Here is a 24,081-nt window from a genome sequence, read left to right on the forward strand (position 1 = left end):
AAGTTGCAAATTTTCCACATCTGTTAACTCATATGAAGGGGTTTTTATCTGTAAGGAGTTTTCACTTTGAGCTTTCTTCGGCTTTGTATCCTTGCACCTTTTTTGCTTACTTCCCTTTCTACAGATTTTAAAGTGAATGAAATCATGAATAAAATTCAGTCTAATTACACAGTAATATGAGCTTTTCCTCATTAAACTTGGCAAATATTCGTTATAAGTCCGATCTTAGCAAATCAAAAATACATTCGCATAATGTAATTTTTATACCCTTGCAGAGGGTATTATAAAATTGGTCAGATGTTTGTAACGCACAGAAGGAGACGTTTCCGACCCCATAAAGTATATATATTCTTGATCAGCATGAGAAGCTAAGTCGATATAGCCATGTCCGTCTGTCCGTCTGTCCGTCGGTGCGTACGCGTTTTACTCAGCCATCTTAAGAGCTATCGGGATGAAATTTTTTTTGGGAGTTTTTTTTACCCGGGTGAGATAAAGTATGAAAATCTTTGGGATCGGACTACTATATCATATAACTCTGGAACAAAAATTTTTGCAAAAATTGGAGTATCCCCATGAAATTTACCAATATAATAGAATTTGATATAAAATCTCAGATCCCAAAATTTGACCCTGATCGGATAAATAGAACACAAGTTACAGTCTATATAAATCGGTTCAATCGCTGCCGGCAGCTCTGCTTGCTGCCTACTACGTCATCATCAAATCAACAGAGCACATGCATACACACACAGACGCAACGCTACATAAACTGTATGTGTATGCGTGCGTTGCTTTGCTTAGGGAATGAGGGAAGAAGAAGAACAAATTGTACATACATATGTAGTATGAAGAGTAAAATTGTTTTGTTTGTATATTAATGAATTGAGTTGCAGAAAACAAATTTTGAACATGTGAAATTATTATTGTCAAGGACTGCAAGGGTATATAAACTTTGGCATAGCCGAATTTAACTTCTTTGATATTTTAATTGAATTGAGTTTTTAATCTAAATATGTTTGTATATTGTTTAATACTTTGTTGATCTGTATTGTTGCAAAACTTTTGTCAGTGTACTTGCTTCTAGATTTCAAGTTTCACAATTTTGATAAGGATCAGATAAGATTTGGACTATTGGCATCCACTAACTTATTGTGTTTCGCGATATGCCCGACAGGGGGATCGACTTTACAATACTTACTTGGAATCTTCTTGACATAATTTACGCAAATATTCAATATTTATTTAAAAATTCGTTTTTATTGACCGTTAACCTAAACCAAACACTAAACACTGGACACTAAACACTATGGTATTTCCACATCCTCACTGGCGTCCGGCTTCGTGGTCATGGCGCTGGTGTCTAGTTTCGAGTCCTCCACCTCGCGTCTAAATGCATGCTTGTATATTAACGACGTGACTAGGGCGGCTAATAATGGCCCAGTCCAGTAAATCCAATGGTTAGACCATTCTCCATTCCAGATGGCTGGAGCAAAGGAACGAGCGGGATTCATGCTAGCGCCAGTGAATTGACCCTTGTAAGAGACCAATAATGAAAAATTGCTGACCTGCATGTGAACTGTGGATATCTTACCGCTGTCAGGGATAGGCAAGAAACGGCCAATCCGAATCTTACGCCCACTGAATCTTCGAACTTTGCGTTGCGAGGATCCCAAACGCCACAGCAGATGGAAATCAGCACACAGGTAATGAGGAACTCAATGAATACACCCTGCAGGGGCGTAAGGTTTCCATGGATGAAGGTTACGCACACACCTTCTGGTGTCTTCTCACTGTAGATGGAATTCTCCGGCATCACTGCTTTAAGTAAGCCATAGCCGATGAAGGCCCCAAGCATTTGGGCAACGAAGTAGGCCAAGGCCATCGGCAGCGAAATCATATTGTAGATGTAACTGGCCAAAGTAACGGCGGGGTTGAGATGAGCTCCGGAAACGCAACCGAAGCACTGGATGCATATCAAAACAACGAAACCAAAGTTGAGCGCGGCCTGGAAGTGCGAGTTAGGGAACAGCGAGGTATTGATGCAGCCCATGCACCCGAGAAACATCAACATGGCGGTGGCAATCAACTCGCCAAAAACGATAGCGATCTTGTCGAGCTTTTGGGGCTGCAGTAGGCAGCATGTCGATCGACTGGAAGAGAGATTAAACAGTAATTAGAATTCACGCCTTTCAAAAGTCTCGTAAGTGATCCTGGGATCACCTTGTATTCAAACTGCGGTCAGTCATTATTGTATGCGGCGGCGTGGTCCGTTTCGTTTGGATTGTTCTTTAGATGTGGCCCAAGTGCAGCACAACTCTGTTGACCGTGTTGATTAGCCGCTAGCCACTCGACGAATACAACAGTCCGAATACGAGTACCAGTTGGCTTTTAATCTCGAACAACAATGCCCATTATTATCAATTATCAGGTTTGAAATCGGCAAAGCCAATTATCAGCCTGCCCTTCTTATTTACTTAATTTAGTTTAAGTATTTCCCAACATTAGCATTTGGCGCACGCTGAGGGCGCCTTTCCACTCTGGGACATTCCATACATTCGTGTCCCTCCCGCTTAAAGGTTTTAGCCTCTCCTATCTAGACAGTTTTCGTCTGCTCAATTTGAATGTATAATGAATATGTGAAATTTATTTAATTAATTGGTATGAAATACCAACCAATCTCTTATATTCTTAATATCAGACTGATAAAAGCAAAGGCCGGAGCAGAGGTAAAACAGGCCCAACCAATTTTTAAAATCTTTATCAGTTTTGTTTTTTAAGAGGTTTTAAACATTATGAGAAGTATCGCACTATAATCTATTTGCCACATCTTACTATCTTATTCAGTTAATGAAATTGTTCATTAAATGAAAACGGTTGGAAAACAAGATTTTCGGGCTCGTTGATGATTTGTATACCCTTGCAAAAAGGGTATATTAATTTTGGTCAGAAGTGTGCAACGCATAGAACGAAGCATCTCCGACCATACAAAGTATATATATTCTTGATCAGCACGACGAGACGAATTTAACTAGCCATGTCCGTCCGTCCGTCCGTCCGTCTGGATCAACGCAAACTCCTCCTAGACCGTAAGAGCTACAGAGCTGAAATTTTGCACGTAGGCTTGTATATACTGCAGGCGTTGCAGGCGTTTACTACGCCTATAAGCGACTATGCCAAATTTGATCAAGATCGGGTGGCTATATCATATAGCTCCCATAGGAACGATTGGTCGAAAACAGTGACTTTTGTAAATAACTTCGTTACTTTTACCGCGATTGCTTTCAAATTAAACATTTGTAAGTTAAGTATATCTGTTAATGACTGTGCCAAGTTTGATCAAGATCGGATGACTAAATCATATAGCTCCCATAGGAACGATCGGACGAAAACAGTGACTTTTGTAAATAACTTCGTTACTTTTAACGTGGTTGTTTTCAAATTAAACATTTCTTAATTTAATATATCTGTTAATGACTGTGTCGAATTTGATAAAGATCGGGTGACTATATCATATAGCTCCCATAGGAACGATCGGTGGAAAACAGTGACTTTGATCAATATCTTCGTTATTTCCTATGATTGTAGGCCATTCTTTCGCAAACATAAGCCTTTTTAGATAAAACGTTCTTCCACATTGATGGCTAATAGGTAAGGATAGAGTTACCAATATAGTTGCAAGGGTATAGAAACTTTGACGCGGTCGAAGTTAGCCCCGGCCCTCTGGTTTTTTAATGGTTTAATGGTTATCCAAATTCTTTTTCTGTATCAATGCACAGTAGTAGGACACGTAGTAGGCTGGCTGAAGCGCTGTCGATTTATATTGACTGTATCTTGTGTTCCATTCAACCGATCTGATTGAAATTTCGGGATCTGATATTTCATATCCAAGACTATCATATGAGTAAATTTCATAGAGATACTCAAATTTCTTCACCTATGTCTATTCTTAAACTATTTGATATAGTGGACCAATCCTGACATTATACTATACTTTATCTGCTCCGGGCTACAAGTAGCTCAAATACCAAGTTTCATCCCGATATCTCTTAAGACGGAGGCGTAAAGGCGGACATGGCTATGCTGATGCTGATCAAAAATATATATACTTTATGGGGTCGCTAACGTCTCCTTCTGTGCGTTACGTACATCTGACCAATTTTATAATACCCTCTGCAAGGGTATAAAAAACAGAGGGCTGGGCTAACTTCGACCGCGTCAAAGTTTGTATAGACTTGCAAGTTTTTTTGTTACTCTTTCCCTACTTTATTAAGATTTTTCTGTAGCTCTACATTATAAGCTGTTTCTTATCGATTCCAATCTTAGCTATATGATATTGTGTTCCGATCCGGCTGAATCCGAGATAATCAACTTGTGCAGTATATTGAAGCCTACATGCAAAATTTTAGCCCTGCAGCATTAATAGACATGGCTCTTTGAACTCGCTATGGTCGGAGATACTTCCTTCAGCGTTACACGCTACTGACCAAAATTAATATACCTTTTGGCAAGGGTATAAAAATTAATTGAAATAAATTTGATAAACATGCAAAATAATTTTTAATTCTCAAATCCTTGCTTATTAATCAGAAATTTATATTTAAATTTCAAAAATGATTGAAATGTATATTTATGTATATACATATATCCTTATATACATATATAAAAATCAAAAGAATGATTATTTGTGAGGTGGTTAGGCGCTATATTCTATGAATACTTTTAGTATAAAGCCATATATCAGTATAAAAAGTAATAATAAATAATAAAATAATACTCTCTGCAAGGTTATAAAAATCATTCCTTAAATTTTATTTATGTGTACCAAAGAAGGTTAACCAAAGGATCGTACGATCGATTGTGCCTTACATCTACTCAAAGTTGTCGTGTATTGTAGATTAGATAATCCATTTTTGCCAACTTGTTCAAATAATCATAAGAAATCAGGCAAATGCATATGTATGTACCATGGACTAGATCTGAAAACTAGATTGTTTTCAACCCCCAACCCTTTCAATCTCATTCTCTTCGAATTCTGTAATTTAAACATAATTTTAAGTTAAAAACTCTGTCTTATGTGTGGGATGATCAGTTAAAATTTAAATGAAAAATTATCATTCGATTAAATTGTTTATAAAATGCATTGAATTGATGTTTAAAATGGCCTTAAAGCCTAAGTTTATGAACGACGACAAAATAGCCTCAAAGTATCCGGTATTTGAGATTTAGTTTTCAACAATTTTTTGGACGCATACTTTGAAACATAAAAAAATATAAATACAGCATTAAATGCCTAACATAAAATAAAAAGGCGTCGCAGCGACTTCGTTAGACAGAAAACTGTAATAGTTAATAGAATCCGAATATTATTTTTAAAACGGGCTAACAATTTCTTAGAACAATTTGCCAATAAATCAAGAGAGGTGAGCTTAAAGGTTCGAAAAAAGCTGTTATCAAGTTTTTGAAAATGGAAACCAGACCCAGAACCCAACAACACAGACTCCCCCATTGTTGAAGGCGAGCAATTCTTAATTTGAAAGTGCTTAATGATCTTTTAGTTATTGTTAAGCATGGTAAGCGTTGTTTTAGGGATAGGGACAACTCTAGTTCTGCAGGATTTTGGGGTGAACAATCTAAATGATTTTAGCGGAAAATATTTGACGTTTTATGTTCAGTAGAAATTTTGCGAGGGTCAGCTGCCCGTTTTGCCTTATTTCACTTCTGAAGTGCTTGGATGATATCTTTCTATATATAACTTGCAGGTTGTCAATCATTGTGGACTTGAGGCGTAATTGTAATTTGCGCATTTCAGATATGATCAACTGAGTCATGAAATGGATCAATCAAGTCTTATCTGGTAATGCACACAAAAACCGCCCCAAGGTATGCTACAGATTTTTATTAACTCAATAGAGCTTATGAATCAAAACTAATAGAAATATTTAATTTAAAACTACATATATGGAAGATTTCTTTATGGAGCAGGAACTATAACCTCTTCGATGACGCGGAGCTTTGCAGTGGAACTTCTAAGTTCTATCTCCTCGTCACCTTTGAAAGCAAATCTGTAGATGAGTGAAGCGACCAGCCCAGCCACCAGTGGTCCAATCCAATAGATCCAATGATGCTCCCAGGAATTATTCCACACAGCAGGTCCTAGGGAGCGGGTAGGATTCATACTGGCGCCGGTAAAGAGGCCCTGAAACAATAGTCCAACTCAATAAAAAAGTAATAAACATCTGACGTTTCAATTACCGCTGTTAATATTAAACTAGATACACACAGGCCAAATCTTACTGGCACCGAGTCCTTGAATTTGGCATTGCGCGGGTCCCAAACAGAGCAGGCTACCGCCACCAAGCAGCAAGTGATGAGAAACTCAATGAACACGCCTTGCAATACGGTTATATCTGTGGCTAGGACTGTAACACACACGCCTGCTGGATTGTCCACACCCTTAATGGCATTGTAGGGCATCACAGCCACGAGCAGGCCATAGCCAATCAAGGCGCCAGCCACCTGAGCCACGAAATACGCAATGGCCATGCGCCAGGTGAGCACGCCGAAAATCCAGGCAGCCAAGGTTATGGCAGGATTGAGATGGGCACCGGACACACAGCCATAGCACTGGATGGCAATCAATATGGCTAGGCCAAAGTTCAAAGCACTCTGGAAATGGGTGTTGACAAACAGTGGAGTCTGCACACAACCCATGCAGGCGACAAATATGAAGGTAGCGGTGGCCACTAGTTCACCAAAAAAGGCGGCCACACGATTCCTATGCTGGGGCTGGAGGCGCCACCACTGCGAGCGAGACATGCTGACTGACTGACTGAAGTCGAACTAGAACTGGAACTGTGCCCATGAAGGTGGGCACTTACCAGTGCATGGCACTGGTACTTAAAATTACCAAAAATTGTCAATCAATCAATATCAATTATAAAACCTTAATGCTAATTATCATACGGATATGTGGCCAGTTACGATATTCTCGCCTTGGCTCTGCCCACAATTTACGCAAAGTCCCATTCATGGGAAATCAATTAATCAAAGCGACTTTTATTAGGCGCTCCGATAAGCCTGTGGAACACACAACACACTCTACGAAGATCTGGCCTTTAATCTTATCTGGCTAAGATCTTTATCAGTGGCCCGAATGAGGCGCTGAGACTTGGACAATGCCCAACAACGCAGTTGAGGTCAAACAATAAATACCAATGCTTACGTAATCGATGACACCGAAGCACAGAGTTCTGTAAATATTATACTTTAATTTATCCTTTTAGAAAGGATTTGAGGAATACAATAGTTCATTTACAGACTGCATATAGAACCTGGAAACACTTGGAAAGTATGAGCTCTATGTAAGTATACAATTTTCGGGAATATTTGCGAATTATTGAGGCTTATTTTTCCGCATCACGACTAAACACGTACTTATAGAGCAGGGATCCAGAGACTGATGCCAGAATGGGAGATACCCAATACACCCAATGATTCTTGAAGTACATATGGATGAGTGCCGCTGCAAAGGCTCTGGCTGGATTGAGACTAGCGCCAGTGAAGTTGATCTGATGGATGAATGGACAGGTCGTATGAGTAATGCTGTTGGATGGCGTCAAATTTCGTTTTAGTTAACTTACACTAGCTAGACAGAGCCCAGCATAGCCTAGTCCAAAGCGAATACTAGTCGAATCGGTGTTTTGTTTATTGCGTGGGTCCCAACAGGCGCAGGCAATCCAAACAAGACCCAACGTGACGAAGTACTCAATAAGAAGGGCTTGCCATACCTCTAACCCAGTTTGCACTTTCGGCACACATAAATCGTAATTCCATAAGCTCTTAGGTAACGATCCAATAATGAATCCATACCCGAGGAAAGCACCCAGCAACTGGGACACGAAATATAGAATGGCATTGACAATGGAGAGCCTTCCATAAATGGCCGCAGCGAGGGTCACAGCTGGATTGACAAACCCACCAGAAACGCACCCGAACCACTGGACACAAAGTAGTACTGCGAAACCCCAGGCCAAGCAAGTCGAAATAGTCGTGATCTTGAACAAGTTTACGGAACTGATACAGCCAATGTAAACGTACAGAGCAGTGCCCAAAAGTTCAGCCAGGAAGAGAACAAAGCAATCCCACAGTCTTTCCTTGATGGGTCTGTAGGAGAAAGGTATTAGCAATGGAGGCAAGCCGATTATGGTGCTTTTCTTTGAAAAACCTTTTATCATTCAGCTGTTCATCTGCCATTGTTTTGGATTTGTGTATATGAAAAATAAACTAATATAACGATTTTCAGAAATAAAAATATAAACTGAAAAGTGTTGTGGGAATTTCTAACTACGAACTAACTTCGATGATAACTAACAAAGGAATGAGATATATTCCAAACTCAATTTAACAGGTTGACAAAAAAGTGACATAATTTTCAAAGATTGAATCTGAGCACTCTGTTTTATTTAATATCACACTAAGGGCGTAACTAGGTATGAGCAGGGGGGGCGGAAAAAATTTATTCTGTATTCCTCATTTTGTTTTGGCCAATTTCTATCGATATCGAAATGGAAGTGACACTTCAGAACAATACGAAGAGTTAGGTTAGTTTTTTATACCCTTGCAAAAAGGGTATATTAATTTTGGTCAGAAGTGTGCAACGCATAGAAGAAAGCATTTCCGACGAGACGAGTTCATATAGCCATGACCATCGGTCCGTCCGTCCATCTGCCCGTCCGTCTAAATCAACCCAAACTCTTCCTAGACCGTAAGAGCTACAGAGCTGAAATTTTGCATGTAGGCTTGTGTTTACTGCAGGGGTTGTGTATCTCGGATTCAGCCGGATCGGACCACTATATCATATAGCTCCCATACAAACGCCAAAGTCACGAACAGTGACTTTTCTTAGTAACTTCGTTATTTTCAGAGCTATCGTCGTGAAATTTAATGTTAATGTCATCACACTTATAAGCGACTCTGCCAAATTGATCAAGATCGGTTGACTATATAATGTAGCTCCCAGAGGAACGATCGGTCTAAAACAGTGACTTTTATGAACAACTTCTAACGAAGTAACCTTTTTACGGAAATGTCATAAAAATTTACTTTTCTCAGTCTAACATATGTAGCTATTAATTACTATTTGATCAATATCCGTTGACTATATATATAACTCACATAGGAACGATCGGTTGAAAATCGTGACTTTGATCCATAACTTCGTTATTGGCCATGCTTATGTAGGCCAATCTTTCGTAAACATTAGACTTCTTAGTTAAAACGTTTTTCCACTTTGACGGCCAAAAGTAGGGAATGAGTAGCAAAAAACTTGCAAGGGTATACAAACTTTGACGCGGTCGAAGTTAGCCAGGCACTATGTTTTTTTTTATTTTTATGTTTATAACGCAGGGAAGGAGACCCCATATGTACATATATTCTTCATCAATATGGGAAGACGAGCCGGTATAGCCTTGGTATTCCACCTTTTTATTGGCTAATTGAAAGTATGACTATGTATAACCATTAGCTGCCTTAGAATCGATAAGAAACAGATTTTTATTGGCTAACATAGAGCTACAGAAAATTCTTATTAAAGTAAGCTTGGTGAGAAATTTCCAGTAAAAACAAAATCATTTAAAAGGATGATTCTCCAACCGTTTTCAAGAGCTATTGCAGTGATATTAAACACGGCCAAATTTGATCAAGATCGGGTGACTATATCTTATAGCTCCCATAGGAACGATCGGTCGAAAACAGTGACTCTGATTAATAACTTCGTTTTTTCGTATGTAAGCTGTTTCGCAAACATTAGACTTTAAAGAAACCCTTTAAAACGTTTTTCCACTTTGACGGCCATAAGTAGGGAATGAGTAACAACAAACTTGAAGGGTATACAAACTTTGACGCGGTCGAAGTTAGCTCCCGCCCTTTGGTTTTGTTGTCAAATGTGATAAGTGGTAATGATTGTCTGGAAGTCAAGAAATTTATAAATGGTCGTGATTTTCATACAAAATCCATTCAGGCAGGCGGACACATCCACCAGGCACCATAAGCCAGGGGCCAACTCCGCTCTTAGAGCCAACTAAACAAAAAAGAACCCGAGCAATCATTCGAAAGCTTAAACAAAATAACTGTTTATTGCGTATTATATGATTGGTCGTGCCCCACTCTGCAATTTGCATACTCTTCAATTTTCATACCCTTACAATAAAGGTATATTATTTTTAGTGGGAATTGTCTGTCTGGTTGTTTGGATCCAAGCAAACTCATCCTAGACCGCTTAAGCTTAGCAATTTATAGAATACACTGCGTGGTTTATATGTCTCGGATTCAGCCGGATGAGACTAGTATATTCTAAAAGTAGCTTCCATCTTTGCTCAATATCTTCATTATTTTCTAAGATTGGGTTATAAAGATATTGGTCAGCTTAATATACTTTTTAACGACTATGCCAAGTGCAGGAAAAATGTTGCACCGACCAACATTGTTTTTGTCGACTGACCGTTCCTATCGGGACTTTGTGATATAGTGGTTCGATCCGGCTTATGAAAAATGTCACCTTTGTAAATCTTGCCGCATTTGCCCGGATCCCCCACAAGAGAGATTAAGCAACTTTGGAAGGTTGCTAATTTTTCCTGAAATAGTTGCTATTAGATGCAGCCAAGAAGGACATTCTGATACTACAGAAGGTCTCACCTGGATATCTTGCAGTAAATATTAAAGAGCTATAATGAGAATGAAAGCTAAATTCTTTTCAGATACGATAAATAGCTTAATTTTCTACCTTTTGGAACGATTAAGTGAACTAAATCTAACAGAAACAAAAAGTCAAAGATGAGTATATTAAACTGACTAATATTAATTGTTATGACAATAGCGAAATAATGGCGAATAAGAACATTATTGACAACAGTCTTTGTTACTGACTTATGGAATGGCATCAGTATTTGGAAGCTGATATGCAAAATTTCAGCCTGGGAGTAGTTTGCGTTGATGCAGACAGACGGACAGGCTGTCGAAGATTCTTTCCTTTATATAACTATTTCCCACTCATGACAAATTCCCTTTGCTACACTTGTTGCAAGGGTACACAAATATTTCAAATTCAAACAAACGGCTAGGTTAACTTAGCTGCAGGTGCCGATGAAGAATCAGTAGATATGAATAATGAGAGAACTTATTTTGGAATGTATGGATTAAGACAAAGTTATTATGGATCTTTCTAAGTTCTTTATTATAATCGAACGATTTATATTTGTGTACAATGTATTGCATTTAATATAAAATTCGATGGTTTTTCTGCTTAAATCTAGATTTGTTAAAGGCTTTTTGTTTAAGGGGTTTGCTTTCTTTCACAATGTCTTTGGCACATTACCAGCAAGCTCCTCTACGAGAGCTGCACATCATTGAGTTCACGAAGTTTCTCGTTGCTGGTGATCTCCGCCTCCACCACCTCCCGCCGGAACACTGCCTTGTAGGCTATGGCAGTGACAGCAGCTGAGCTGAGGGGAGCCAGCCAGTAGATCCAATTGTATTCAAAGTGTGTGTTCCACAGAGCAGGAGCGAAGGACCTGGCAGGGTTCATGCTGGCGCCAGTGAAGGGTCCCTAAAAACAGAGAACAATTTTATTTGGTTTTCGCTTCTTTAGTATCTATTTGTGGTTGTACTTACCGCCGCACAGGCCAAACAGGCAATGGCCAAACCGAAACGAATGGCCACCGAATCGTGGAACTTTGAGTTACGGGGATCCCAAACGCCGCAGCAGACAAGAATCAGGATGGCTGTAATAACAAATTCAATGCCAAAGGCTTGGGCACTGGTGACCTCAGCGTGGGGCACTGTCACACAGAGACCAACCCCCGCACTGAGAGTAGTTTCAGGGAGGAGAACTTTCAACAGACCATAACCAATGAAGGCACCCAACAATTGGGCCACAACATAAAGGAAAGCCAACGGCAATGATACCATCTCGTAGACATAGGCAGCCACCGTTACGGCTGGGTTCAGATGAGCGCCGGAGACACAGCCAAAACATTGAATGGCAATCAATACGGCGAAACCAAAGTTAAGGATAATCTGCAGATGGCTGTTGGGGAAGGACTCAGTCTTGACGCAGCCCATGCAGCCGAGGAAGACCAGAATCGCTGTGCCCAGAAGCTCGCCTAGGAAGCAGCAAATTTTATCCAGTGTCGATGGCTTCATTTTGAATACTTTCAAGCAACTGAAATTGGTGTGTAACGAAAATAAATAACTAAGCCAAACAAAGTGGAATGTTTGATAAAACTTAAGGTATTACGCTCTCACTAACTCTCTGTCTCTTTCTTTCACACAAGCACACAGACACCATCACACAACGAAAGAATATTTTATCATCAATCATATTTGCATATCCTGGCAAAAGCCCTTCTATTAACTATCTGCAATTGCTCTTACTGTACTTAGCTCTAGCCAAGACCTGGTCATATTTTTAGCCTGTTCATGCTGTTCTACAGATTGTCGAGGGGGTGGATTCAGATACTGATTCTTGGTGGTTGTTAGCTTCTGCTGCTGCTGCTGCTGGTGACATAGTTAATATCATCGATTTTTCCCAAAAAAAACTTAGCAGACACGTGCGAACTCGGTTGGAGGCATAAAGACACTACACTTATTTGTGAACTGGGAGCTATCACGAAAGTGTTTAGTTATTTGATTGACTGTCAAAACTGATAGATTATATGCCAATAATACGAACAACAACCGCCGAAAAAATAATCAAAGCCAAGTAAAGTGAAACACATTGATGGGATTTATCAGTAGAACCACTCGAGAGCTCATATTGTTGGAAACTTTTCACTTGCTCTGCCCGTCTGCACCGCTTGGATTGATAGAGGGCGAACGATTGGGGTCAAGGTTAAGGATTTTCGATCTGCTTGTTTGGTATTTACCGATCCACACACTCGCGACTCATTTTGCAGCACTCCTGCGTTTAGAACGATGTCTATAGGAAAAGAAAATGACAGCTCCACTGACTGGCCAATGTCAATCTGAAGTGTTTGTGGGCTATAGACAAATATTTATATCTATATCGCTATATATCATTGCGTAAATCAAAAGCCCATTTTTAGATGCTGCGAGAGGCCAGGCCAACGAACGAACAACTTGTCGAGTCGTCGAATCTTTTCGCATCCCCCCCATCGTGTGTATGGCGTGAGAATAATGTTAAATCCTCAGACCCCATAAGAGCATAAACCAGTCAGGTTCTTAGAATTTATGAGCAGATCTCGCTAATCTTTCTCTCTATCACTCTCCTTATCTGTCTCTCTCTCTGTTTCTCTCTCTCTCTCTCTCTCTCTCTCGATGTCTGTCTAACAGACTTGCCCGCATTTAAGACATTTAAATATATATAAATGTTTATGTATCAAAGTGCTACTGGAATCTTATCTGATAGGGCTTAGATTTTCATGTTTACATGGTTTATACTACTCAGAACACCAATAGGCGGCGAATGGAGAAGGGATTGGGGGACAGAGTTGGGAGCTTGGATGCGTGACGTGTGCTTGCTGTGTTTTTTTGCAGCAATTGAATATCAATTACCATGAGCTACTAAGTGAACTAAGATGGAATTGCATCAATTGCAAATTGCAATTGCGTTTTCTGTGCTACGCAATCGAAACGCAAATAAATCACAGCAAGACGCAGAAAAACAATCTCCTACTATGTGGAAAGGCGTTGCTTGTCGATCAAATTGCATGCAATTTACTTTAAATGTCTCAATCACACATTAAATGAATGGAAACCCATGCAAACATCAAATATCACGACTCAAGTCAATATCAATATATTCTTTTAACTAACAACAATGAGAAACTCTATTTTACACTTCGTTCGGGCTTCTTTCTAAATACCCATACGTAAGAAGACCAAAGATGTCCTTAAAGCGTATCCTAAATACGAAGTAATAGATAATTAGGCAACATCCTAGAAACTAGGATTCCTTTTGCCCAACGGAACAAAACACACTTTTTAAATTATGAATCTGAAATCTCCAAACGATTGTTTTGAAGCTGTTGAAAGAAGGGAGAAAAGATCAGAATGTATTTAGAGTATTAACTTTTATTATATAACTTTCCCCGTGCCAAATTCAAAAATATAAAATAATATTTCATTTTCCATTTGTTGTTATAGAAACTTATGAACCATAACCTATTTGATCTTAAAACACAAAAAAAAAAAAAAAAAAACCATTAAAAAATGTTTTCTATTTTAAAATTTTATGACGTTTTTATATGCATTCAAAGTTAATCCGCAACTAACCTCACACAATTGAGAGATGTTTGATTAAGTTTTTAACGCAGTTCCCACCTAATATTTACTGTAGTCTGGGGAAATATGTTTTGGCCATTAGCCCAGTGTCTTAGAGTCAATGTTTGGCCACATGATTGACAGCAAAGTGATGACAGCAAAAAACCAGGGAAAGAGGGAAAGACACGTTTTGGCACAAGTGACAAAAAATGCTAGAAAACAAAAACTAAATCACGCGATCTAAGTCGGTGGTAGTCGATATAATAATCTTTCGTTTCAATGTAAAGCCAAATTGGCTATTAATAATTGAATTACCACCTACAGATTGATCTTAATTGATTTATACTTTTGCTGCTAATTGCTATGCAGGATCACGCATTGCCTGCGAGCTATTGAGGCATGCCCATGTAGTAGACACATGAACACCTACTCGATAGTAGCCCATTCGATCCGATGGAGTCGTGGAATTGATTAAACAATGGTTTTATTTTTATATTTTGTTTTCATTGTTTGTCTAAGTGCCCAAACGTGCTGTTTTTTTTTGCAGAGTGCTAATTAGAAAAGCGAGTGGAAGATCTTGGGCCGGCATCTTCCTACGGAAGTTACGTATATCAGTATCTGATAATAGGATTTTGATTGCGAGAGCTTTTTATTGACAGCTTTTTGGATTGATGGAATCGAGCTTTCGAACGAATAAAGTCCGAAAAAGTTCTGCGATCAGCTGTGAAAAAGAGCTTCATGAAAAGCTTAGGACCATGGAACTAAAGGCAAAGTGACAGGATCAAGAGAATAGTAAACCTGGCCCTCCTTTAACACGACCTCTTTTAACACTAACTAGGACTTCCACGATTGAATACCATTCAGCTCGATGATATAATAGAATCTCTTCATTTAGTTGCTGGCAAATGATTCCATACTCAGATAGTCGAAGTTATGCAAGATTTGTTGGAAGATCTATGCTAGAATCCTCCAATGACGGATGATGGTTGGTTAGGATCACAGATTGTGGGAAAAGCAACATTTACTTTAGAAATGAATCATCCCTTTTCCACAATCAACATTAAATAATCAAAATTTATTATCATTATGATAAGGTTTCCAGGCTATATTTGTTTATATCGGCTGCTTAAGAAGTGATTTGTGTGAAGAGGGCCCATTAAAACGGTTTCCATTGGCCATAAAGTCCTACCCAAATGATTATTTGGTTACACACAAAAGTCCCGATGATAAGGCAACTGATTGGGAATAATTGCCTGATAATTGTGATTTTGACGAGCCGTTCATTTGAAGGGGCAAAGATTTTGAATCGAATGGAATATGAACTATATGTTTACTGATAGTTCATCTAATAAATTATTATTGTCAATAAATTTGCATCGATTCCTATGTTTCATACATACACACATTTGTATGTATATATCAGTTTGACTGTCATTAGAAACTAATTCAACTCATTATATACTTGGCACAAGGGACTGGGAATGGGAGTGACTTGGGGACTACTGACTGACTAGCTGTCATTTCCATTTCCATTGATCAGCGTCATTGAGAAACTCTGAATTGGCTTCCGCATTTGTTCAATCCAGCTCGTTTAGCTATTTGTCTTCTGCCTTTGCAAATTTACTATGTACGTGGAATACTTCTTATCATTGTCTTTTATCAGTTGCAATCGCAACTGTTGACGTTTTATATTTATATTGCGCCACAGTCCCAGAGAGCCACAAAAGAGCGACAAAACGACAGAAAGCGCCAAGCTACTTCAGTATTTGAATTGTATTCTGTATATTTATTAGACCAACATGTTTATAAACTGGCGATAAAAGGGAAAAACACCGAAAAAGAAAACCAGACACCATGGACACGACTCTGTCTGAGAAACATGCGCCCTCTAGGCACTTTCAGCTAGTTGCTAGATGGGCGGAGGTCTCACCTTATCATGGAATAGAACGGCGCACACGACATTGTTGAGACTCGCGTCACCTGAAGGCCGATAGGCAAGATAGTCGTCTCACTTGATAATTAATTATTCCTAACTAAATAATTGTTTATTCAATTCCCAACTCATCACATCATATTATAAAACTTCAAATAGTTATTCCTCCACCTCAGGTGAAGGCGAAATGATCATTTTGTTAACTTTTGTCAGAGTGGGTATATTAGTTTTCGGAAGCTTTTCAGACTCGTGTAAGTCGGAAGGATAGCTTAAGGAAGAGATTTCATTTCACTTCTGCTCTGCAAATGGTATTGATATTATTATGACTCAACATGGTCCTTGAGATGTCATATACAAGGGCTAAAGCCGCTGACTTATTGTTGGTGTGACAACCTTTTAAAATTGATAAGACAAAATGGACAAGTGTTAAAACCAAATACTTCCATTTGCCGGTTACAGACAACTAGAAGACATTTTCGAAGAAAGGAAAAGTTTTTGGTGAACGTTTTTACCTAATTTGCGCACCTTTAAGTAATCTCCTGTCCCATTGCAATCAACTTATTCCAAATTCTGCTTAAAATGATAAGTGAATGTAAAGTTTAAAGACCAAAAAGAGGTTCTAAATGGTAAGAAAACAGGCCAGAGAACATAAGTCAGTGATTGAGCTCACTCTTCTGATGAAGTGATTGACTGATTGAGGAAAGTGTTTCATCGATATCAGCCGCTCCAGCAAGCACTTTTCGTAGATTGTAGATACTCAAACACTCGACTGCATATTGACCTAGGTTTGGAAAAGCAAACATATACTTTCATATGATTTATGGTTCGACAATTGAAATTATAAGCAACCAAATTGATATCAATGTATTGTTAAAGGGTGATAATGACTTTTTTGTTCGATTGTTTTCTTGAAACCAAAACACTGAGCGAGACAAAAGCAAATCCAAATCAGAGCTTATAAATTATGCAATGCCATAAGCCAAATGAGTAAAACACATCGTAATGGGACATCGACTTTGAGAATACCCTGTACCAAGATCTGCTCATAAGCTCAAACTACATTTTTGTTGTTGGTGATCTTAATCTACCTTCTTGGCCCATGGCGCAACATACAAATAAACGATGAACTGAACTTTGGACTACTTTCAAACGATAGGAAACCCAATAGAATGTTATGCTTTGCTGCTCTCCTACATATATTGATAATCCGAATATAATTAAATCATCTCAACGAACTGTGAAATATCAACAAATACCGCAACTCATCCAACACGAGTCTATTCATTCAAAATATTTCCAAAAAAACTAGTTTTCTCCATGACCGATTTGACGCAATAATTCGAAATGAATAAACATCAGCCATGTATGTATGTCTGTACATACAAATGTAAGTATATCTATGTATATCTACATAGAATCTATGTTTGCCAGCCAAATGTGTTAGGAGTGTTTGAAGCTCCGATTGATTTATCAAAAATTGGTTATTAGCACACAAATTAACAACTAGCCCGTGAGTTTTCTTAGTAAGAGCACGCTTGCCACTTTTAATCAAAGACATGTGAACAGGTGTTAACTCAAAGTTGATTATATAAATCGAATTGGCCCACGCGGATTGCTGACAACTCTCTAATGTGTCCATAAACTACTTCCACTTAATATTTCCAAAGCGATATCTGCTTCAAAAAAGAACAAATTATAAAATTGTTGTTTTATCAGAACATTAAGACCTTGAGATGCACAGACCCAAGTACCAGAGAACCAAATTCCAAGGGCAAGGCTGATTTGGGTCAAGTCGATATTGAGATACTCTAGCCGATGGCGACATTTAAAGAAAAACGTTTTTGTTATTTAGTGAAGGTGACTAAAGTTTATCCAAAATAATGTCAGACATCAATTTTTGACATTTTTTATCATTTGTCGTTAAAAATGTCAAAAACCAAAAACAAAACTTTTATTCGCCATTCGACAAGGGTATAAAAATGTTGGCTTTTGTGTGGGCGGCAAATTTTTGGTCTGTTCTTTTCCTCAGTGCGCAGATAAAAATGACGTGATTACTATGCCAAATATTTAAATGTTTGATTTCGGCATTTTTGTTAATTTTGATAATGTTGATATAATATTAAGTGGAAGAGCCAATCGCGACACTTACCCCTCTCTGTCTGGGTCTAGCAGAGTATCAGAAAATGATCAATGGAAATTCGCGAATCGTACGATTGTCCAACTATATATACATATGTATGTATAAATGGGTATAGCACCTACTTATCAGGAGCTGACCCCAAACGGTAAATTTGATAAGAGACCAAATGAAATACACGAGGCACAAACTGTCTTAATTAGTATAAGAAAAAAAATGTTGCTACACATAATGAAATCTATATACACACATTTATATTTCTTTAAAAAGTAGAACAGCACGTATGTATGTATGTATGTGTGTGTGTGTGCTGTGTGTGTGTGTGTGTGTTTGAAATATAGTATTTCCAAACATCTAGACTGCCATATTTTAAAAATAAATACTCTCCGGTACGCGTTTTAATGCCTAATACTTGCTTATATTTTATATATTTTCTTTGACTTTTATTACTCTTTCAAGCCGGGTATATCGATTGCGATACAAAGTTGGCAATATACATTGAAATTCTTCTTAAATTCGCAATGATATTTTTCCGATAAGAAAGTCGTTGCAAACAAGAGATTTGTTCAATGACTTACATACAATGTGATATTAGAAGGGTATAGGCAGTGCGGAAGACAGAATTCGTTTTCCTTTGACTTTACGGTTTGTCTTCTTTTCTATCTAGTGTTAAATGAATGTCACGAAAATGCAACTTTTGAACTTTTTCCACACGCCTCTAAAATTTGTGTGCTGCGTTAGTTAGTTAGCTGCTTAGTCTTGTGTGGAATGTTCAATACCGAACCGACTTCTCCTCTTCTAGAATCTAGATTATGCAATCCGCTTAATGATTCCCGATTCGATTCGCAAACTGGCACGTGGTGTGGGGGATCAATTGCATTAAATGCAAAATAATGCACATAATTATTGATCAATAATGAAAAATGTGGGCAGAGTCGTTAGATACTCGGTCGGCGTCAACAATACGAATGGCAAATATTGACAAACTGTGCCCAACAGTGTGCCCAAGTGCTTCAGTCTTTGTCTCGAGCATTTGCTTAAAATGCCTAGCGCACACACAAGTGTCAATTTCTTGGCCAACCCAGGCAAGGCCCATAAGCCCCAAAGGCGGCAAATGTAATTTGGTCGATAAGTTTGGAAGGCAAACTGATTCGACAATAAAATTTACACATTTCTTCCCACACACACGCACAAACACACAATGTCATCTGTATTAATAACTTTACCAGTCACCAGGAAGTTGACTCCAGAAATATGAAATGTACTGAGATCGCGTTTGCAAAAAGCTGCTTTTAATCAAGACACTTTGAGCCTTTTTATACAAATTTCACAGAGTTCCAAAAAAAACACAAAACCACCCAGAGAAAAGAGAGTTGAAATATGGGGACAAGATTGCTAATTAATTACTGTCTTCCACTCAAACACGCACACACTCACACTCACTCGCACACAACACTAGTTCACGCAATTACTCCAGCCGTACAGGTGAATGGAGGGAAAACTAACCTGCTCTATGGATCGCTTGTTTGCTATTAAGAGAGCCCGCGGCCAGAGTCAGCAGTAAACTGTCCGATCGCCAAACACTACGCAGCATTGTCGATCCGTTCACATCCACCATGGCGTATTATTGTTGTTTTCAGGCAGCGCAAAACAACCAAGCAGCGCTGCCTGCTGCCCTCTGGAGGCGGCTGCTTATCGCTCGCATTGCCAGCATTGCCGTTGGCGTCGACTTCGGCGTCAGCGTCTGCGTCGGCATTGCCATCGGCGTCACGCTAGTGATGCGAAAGCTTTTTGGGGCCTTATCAAAAACCGTTATAAAACGAAAGCTCACGCTTTTATTCTGTTTCATATTTAAGTTTAAAGAGTCCATTTTATTTATTGGTTAAAGGGATGCGGTGACCTAGAGGAAACTACAAACTTGGTACCCTCTATGAAGATTATGTAGCTTTGGCTCCAGAATCACATAAAACTGCTGTAATAATATACATTTAAGAGGAGTTCATAAATCAATTCCTACCACCTAGAGTTAGTAGTTAGTCTCCAACCAAGCAACGGTGCAGGAGTTTTTATATTGTTGCATTTTTATCGCGTTTTCGTATGACAGCTAAACAACTTGGGCAGAACTACAACTTGTTGCTTGTTAAAGTTATTAAACTAGTCTGCTGATAATGACAAAGGAAACGAACAAGTTTTTCCAACCTCTAACTCATCGTCTTGAATGCATACATATATAATGTAGACGATCAATCTACAGAACATACATAAATTATCGTAATATGTAAGTATGTTAAACTAACAAGTATTATTTTTAGAGACAAAGTAATTGAAATTAAATTCTCAATATTGGTAGATCTTAAGAAGAGCAGTACGGTAGGGGGGTAGGGGGAGATGATCCCCAATCAATCGGCGCAAGATCCCAACGGTGCACACTGGGCGGAATTGCCAAATAAGTGGCATAAAGTCAAAAATTATATGAAAGCAAGTAATAATTTCACAGAAAAATAAGATATTGTAAAAAATTAGGTGTTCAAATTTACTATATTTTATATATGTGTACTGTTTTGTATTGTCCAAAAATATAGAAAAACCAAACATATGTGTTCATCTTCTGTGGAGTACAAAACTAACCTTGTAATGTATGTGAAAATAAAGTAGAGAGTGTGTATTAAAAGTTAGTAATATTCTTGATTGCGGCTTTTTGCGGCTCTGACGGTATCTTACATGTAGAGTAAGAGTTCTGTCATTGAACGAAGCTGGATGTATGCATCGACAGCGGTCGCAACTCTGCCGTTCTTGCAAACTGTATATTTGGCCAATTGACGGAAATAAATAATAATAATATATATATAAAATTATATATATCACTAATACATACAAAATATTAAAATTATACTTTATATATATGTATGTAGTTCTTATACTTCCCTTTGTGATCACGTATACGCATTGTTGCCTTATAAGGGCTATTCTTATCAAATATACCAAGTTTTAGCTTGATATGTGCCTTATTCGACTTTATGCCACTTATTTGGCTTTTCCGCCCACTGTGCGGTGTCATGAAGAGTTTATAGTTGTTCCAAAACTAAATCAAATGTCCAAATTAACCTTATCTATTGCGTTTTATATTCATTTCCTTCGTTTTGATTAGATACGATCAGCTAGAATATATGTACATGTTTCTGATCCAAATTATTTTCAAACGATAAATTTAATGAACTGATGCTATTAAACTGACAAATCTGACAACTCAACTTATCGTGACCGTGCCGATTCTATTGGAGCTACATACATATATGATATAGTGGTCCAATTCGGTTGAATCCAACAGAATACTTCTGACCAAAACTAATGTACCCTTTTTGCAAGAGTATTATATGGTTCATATAAAGTTGTTGTTCTCTGACGGGGTCCCAACTACTTCCATGAATTGTATTATTCAATTCTAAGTGTAGCTAAACTTTTGGTTCTAATCAGTGTGTATTGCAATTCTGACGATAAGAACTCCAAATAGATATTGATCATTTCTGGGGGCCTGATCATATCGACTGACATTCATTCAAGAGCTACCAATAAACAAAAATAGATAAAAGTGCTCAACGTAGTAGGTACTTACCCGGGAGATCGTCTAGATAAGGAGTCAGGCTTACCTTGGGGTTGTTTTCCCCTGATTTAGGTATACAATTTTCATTTGGCACTTGCACAATAACCATTAAAACCGATATTTATGGCCGGCATTAAACATATTTTCACTTCACCTCACAACTTTTTATTTCATATGATGTATAATTAAAACGCGGGCTGTTGTTGTGTGACGATTTGCATATCCGATTCCTTCAAACAGTTAATACTTATATATATATATATAAATATAAATATGTATAATATATTTTAAGTCTCAAGTTAAAATTAAAGAATCATAAATAAAATGCTACTAAAGCTGCCACAAAATGAGGTAAAAGCCGTAGTTCAGCCAAATCAATTAATAAATAAATTCAATGAAACGGCATCAAAGCGAAGCGAAATTTAATTTATTTGTTGTTTTCCATTTGAATGCCCTTGCCCAAAGTATTACTCATTTGACACCACCGCACAATATGTCCGTATACAATGGACCACGGTAGTAATTAACGGACATTCTAACATTAAAAAACGAAGTAAGACAACTCTTTTCAGTTAATAAAACCATCTGAATGTAAGAATTAAGAAGAAAATGAGAATCGTTTTATAACTTTTTAGAGGGTTCTCAGTTTTAAGGGTATACGCACTTCGGTGCTGGCCGAATATACAAGACTCTATGCGCTTTTTTTTTAACTTTTTGCAACAGATTGATAACTTTTTATCGAGCACAGACGTTTCGGCTGCCGTATGAGCATGATCATGATTATGATCATTTCAGGTTGTGATTTATTTTATGTCTGGGCCAAGCTTGTTTGGCCGACTTCAACCACAAACTGGTTAACTGGCTGGCAAAATCAAAAACCAAACCACTCCAAGCACTAAAAAGACAAACATAATAACAATCACATGACACACACAACCTAATGCAACGCATTTCTCCTATTTTCTTCGAGTTGTGTGTGTGCCAAAAATATTTATGCGGAAAAGTTGTTTTTACGTCGTTGCACACGTGACGTATACGCAATGCGACTAAACGTCCGAAATGTGGGTCAAAACGATTGAATAATATTATTACAATCTTAATTTAGCATTAATTATTTGCAGGTCTATATGAATTCGCACCTTCTTAATGATTTCTTGATGTTCGCCGACATTTTCAAATGCGTTGCTGTCTGTGGCTGTTGTTGTTGCTGCTGCTGCTGCTGCGGATGATGACTGAGCTGAGCTGAAACTGTATTCAGTTGTTGTTGGTGGTGGTGTTGGTCCTCAGGCATGTTTTTACTATTGTTAAACACTTAACATTCAGTTTGTTGCTCTGCACAATCAAATTACACGCACACTTGCACTCGTAATGCTAATTTTATTCAGCGAACTTCACAAATGCTACACTTTTCGCCGAGGCTTTTGTTGCTGGCGTTGCTCTGCGTGTCGTGCCGAGAGTATCTGACAAAGTCTGCTGTATTTGTATCTGCATTCAACAGCAACTGCCCCGCATGTGAATTTAGCTCCAACGCTTCCGATTGACTGACAGACACAGACGCGATGACGGAGGCAGAGAGTGAGCGCTATGTCGACGTAGTCCACTAGCCCAGCCATGGCATGCAAAATGGCAAAAGGCAGGCCATAAAACAAACAGCAAAAACGAATATGAAATGTAGAAACACAAACGAGTGTAATAAATAGAAACAACAAAGAGACCAACAAGTGTTTTTCGGGTTTTGTTTTGATTCCACAGGCGTTTTATTTATTTTTGGGGGAGTTCTATTTTAATTGGCAGCGTAATTGCTTTTGATTCCCGTTCATTGCCATTTCTCTCAGTGTAATTTTTAGTTTCTCTTTGGCTTTATTGATTTTTTATCTATATAAGTAGTATAGATTTATATAGCAGATCCCCTTTGACGCAAAGATCGTAACTCATGCACATACGATTAGATTTATTTTACCCCTATAGTTTTTGTTTTGCCTTTTTTTTTTTTTGTTTTAGTATCGCACACATTGCCCTGCATGTGGCTATATCAGCCATGGTGGAAAAATTGGAGAAACATTGCCCAAGTACATATGTATGTATATGTAAATATTTGCTACACTTGTTAATAAACTTCGTTACGCGCTCATG

General features: G+C 38.2%; 4 protein-coding genes across 6 annotated transcripts; all 4 read right to left on the minus strand.

Annotated features, from left to right (window-relative positions):
* Nucleotides 1–1,237: 1,237 nt before the first annotated feature.
* Eglp2 (Entomoglyceroporin 2) lies at nt 1,238–23,537 on the minus strand. Of its 2 annotated transcripts, none has more exons than XM_068287911.1 (3): nt 23,088–23,537; nt 1,592–2,150; nt 1,238–1,532 (listed from the first exon to the last, which is right to left on the minus strand). In XM_068287911.1, the coding sequence occupies exons 1-3, from the start codon at nt 23,237–23,239 to the stop codon at nt 1,305–1,307; spliced, it is 939 nt and encodes a 312-aa protein (XP_068144012.1). In that variant the 5' UTR covers nt 23,240–23,537; the 3' UTR covers nt 1,238–1,304. The 2 variants fall into 2 exon arrangements, with proteins under 2 accessions (XP_068144012.1, XP_068144013.1); XM_068287912.1 differs by lacking the exon at nt 23,088–23,537 and adding an exon at nt 2,221–2,380.
* Eglp3 (Entomoglyceroporin 3) lies at nt 5,876–7,091 on the minus strand. Its single transcript, XM_068288018.1, has 2 exons — nt 6,253–7,091; nt 5,876–6,196 (listed from the first exon to the last, which is right to left on the minus strand). Exons 1-2 carry the CDS (start codon nt 6,814–6,816, stop codon nt 5,972–5,974), a joined length of 789 nt encoding a protein of 262 aa, XP_068144119.1. The 5' UTR covers nt 6,817–7,091; the 3' UTR covers nt 5,876–5,971.
* On the minus strand, nt 7,249–8,384 carry LOC137575418 (aquaporin-4-like). The gene is made up of 3 exons (XM_068287993.1): nt 8,225–8,384; nt 7,641–8,163; nt 7,249–7,568 (listed from the first exon to the last, which is right to left on the minus strand). The coding sequence occupies exons 1-3, from the start codon at nt 8,251–8,253 to the stop codon at nt 7,404–7,406; spliced, it is 717 nt and encodes a 238-aa protein (XP_068144094.1). The 5' UTR covers nt 8,254–8,384; the 3' UTR covers nt 7,249–7,403.
* On the minus strand, nt 11,204–19,961 carry LOC137575365 (aquaporin AQPcic-like). Of its 2 annotated transcripts, none has more exons than XM_068287913.1 (3): nt 19,854–19,961; nt 11,668–12,217; nt 11,204–11,602 (listed from the first exon to the last, which is right to left on the minus strand). In XM_068287913.1, the coding sequence occupies exons 2-3, from the start codon at nt 12,196–12,198 to the stop codon at nt 11,384–11,386; spliced, it is 750 nt and encodes a 249-aa protein (XP_068144014.1). In that variant the 5' UTR covers nt 12,199–12,217; nt 19,854–19,961; the 3' UTR covers nt 11,204–11,383. The 2 variants fall into 2 exon arrangements, with proteins under 2 accessions (XP_068144014.1, XP_068144015.1); XM_068287914.1 differs by lacking the exon at nt 19,854–19,961 and adding an exon at nt 19,785–19,796.
* Nucleotides 23,538–24,081: the final 544 nt, after the last annotated feature.

Source organism: Drosophila tropicalis, unplaced genomic scaffold, assembly GCF_018151085.1.
Source record: "Drosophila tropicalis isolate 14030-0801.00 unplaced genomic scaffold, ASM1815108v1 contig_573, whole genome shotgun sequence".
Taxonomy (NCBI): domain Eukaryota; kingdom Metazoa; phylum Arthropoda; class Insecta; order Diptera; family Drosophilidae; genus Drosophila; species Drosophila tropicalis.

Coding starts and splice junctions, on each gene's coding strand:
- LOC137575418 (XM_068287993.1), bottom strand. CDS start 8,253: ATGGCAGATGAACAGCTGAATGATAAAAG. Junction 8,164..8,224: donor GAACAGCTGAATGATAAAAG/GTTTTTCAAAGA, acceptor TTTCTCCTACAG/ACCCATCAAGGAAAGACTGT. Junction 7,569..7,640: donor CTGGGCTCTGTCTAGCTAGT/GTAAGTTAACTA, acceptor TTCATCCATCAG/ATCAACTTCACTGGCGCTAG.
- Eglp3 (XM_068288018.1), bottom strand. CDS start 6,816: ATGTCTCGCTCGCAGTGGTGGCGCCTCCAGCCCCAGCATAGGAATCGT. Junction 6,197..6,252: donor CTAGTTTAATATTAACAGCG/GTAATTGAAACG, acceptor CTATTGTTTCAG/GGCCTCTTTACCGGCGCCAG.
- Eglp2 (XM_068287911.1), bottom strand. CDS start 23,239: ATGCCTGAGGACCAACACCACCACCAACAACAACTGAATACAGTTTCA. Junction 2,151..23,087: donor ATCAAGAAATCATTAAGAAG/GTGCGAATTCAT, acceptor TCTCTCTTCCAG/TCGATCGACATGCTGCCTAC. Junction 1,533..1,591: donor CTTGCCTATCCCTGACAGCG/GTAAGATATCCA, acceptor GTCTCTTACAAG/GGTCAATTCACTGGCGCTAG.
- LOC137575365 (XM_068287913.1), bottom strand. CDS start 12,198: ATGAAGCCATCGACACTGGATAAAATTTGCTGCTTCCTAGGCGAGCTT. Junction 11,603..11,667: donor CCTGTTTGGCCTGTGCGGCG/GTAAGTACAACC, acceptor CTCTGTTTTTAG/GGACCCTTCACTGGCGCCAG.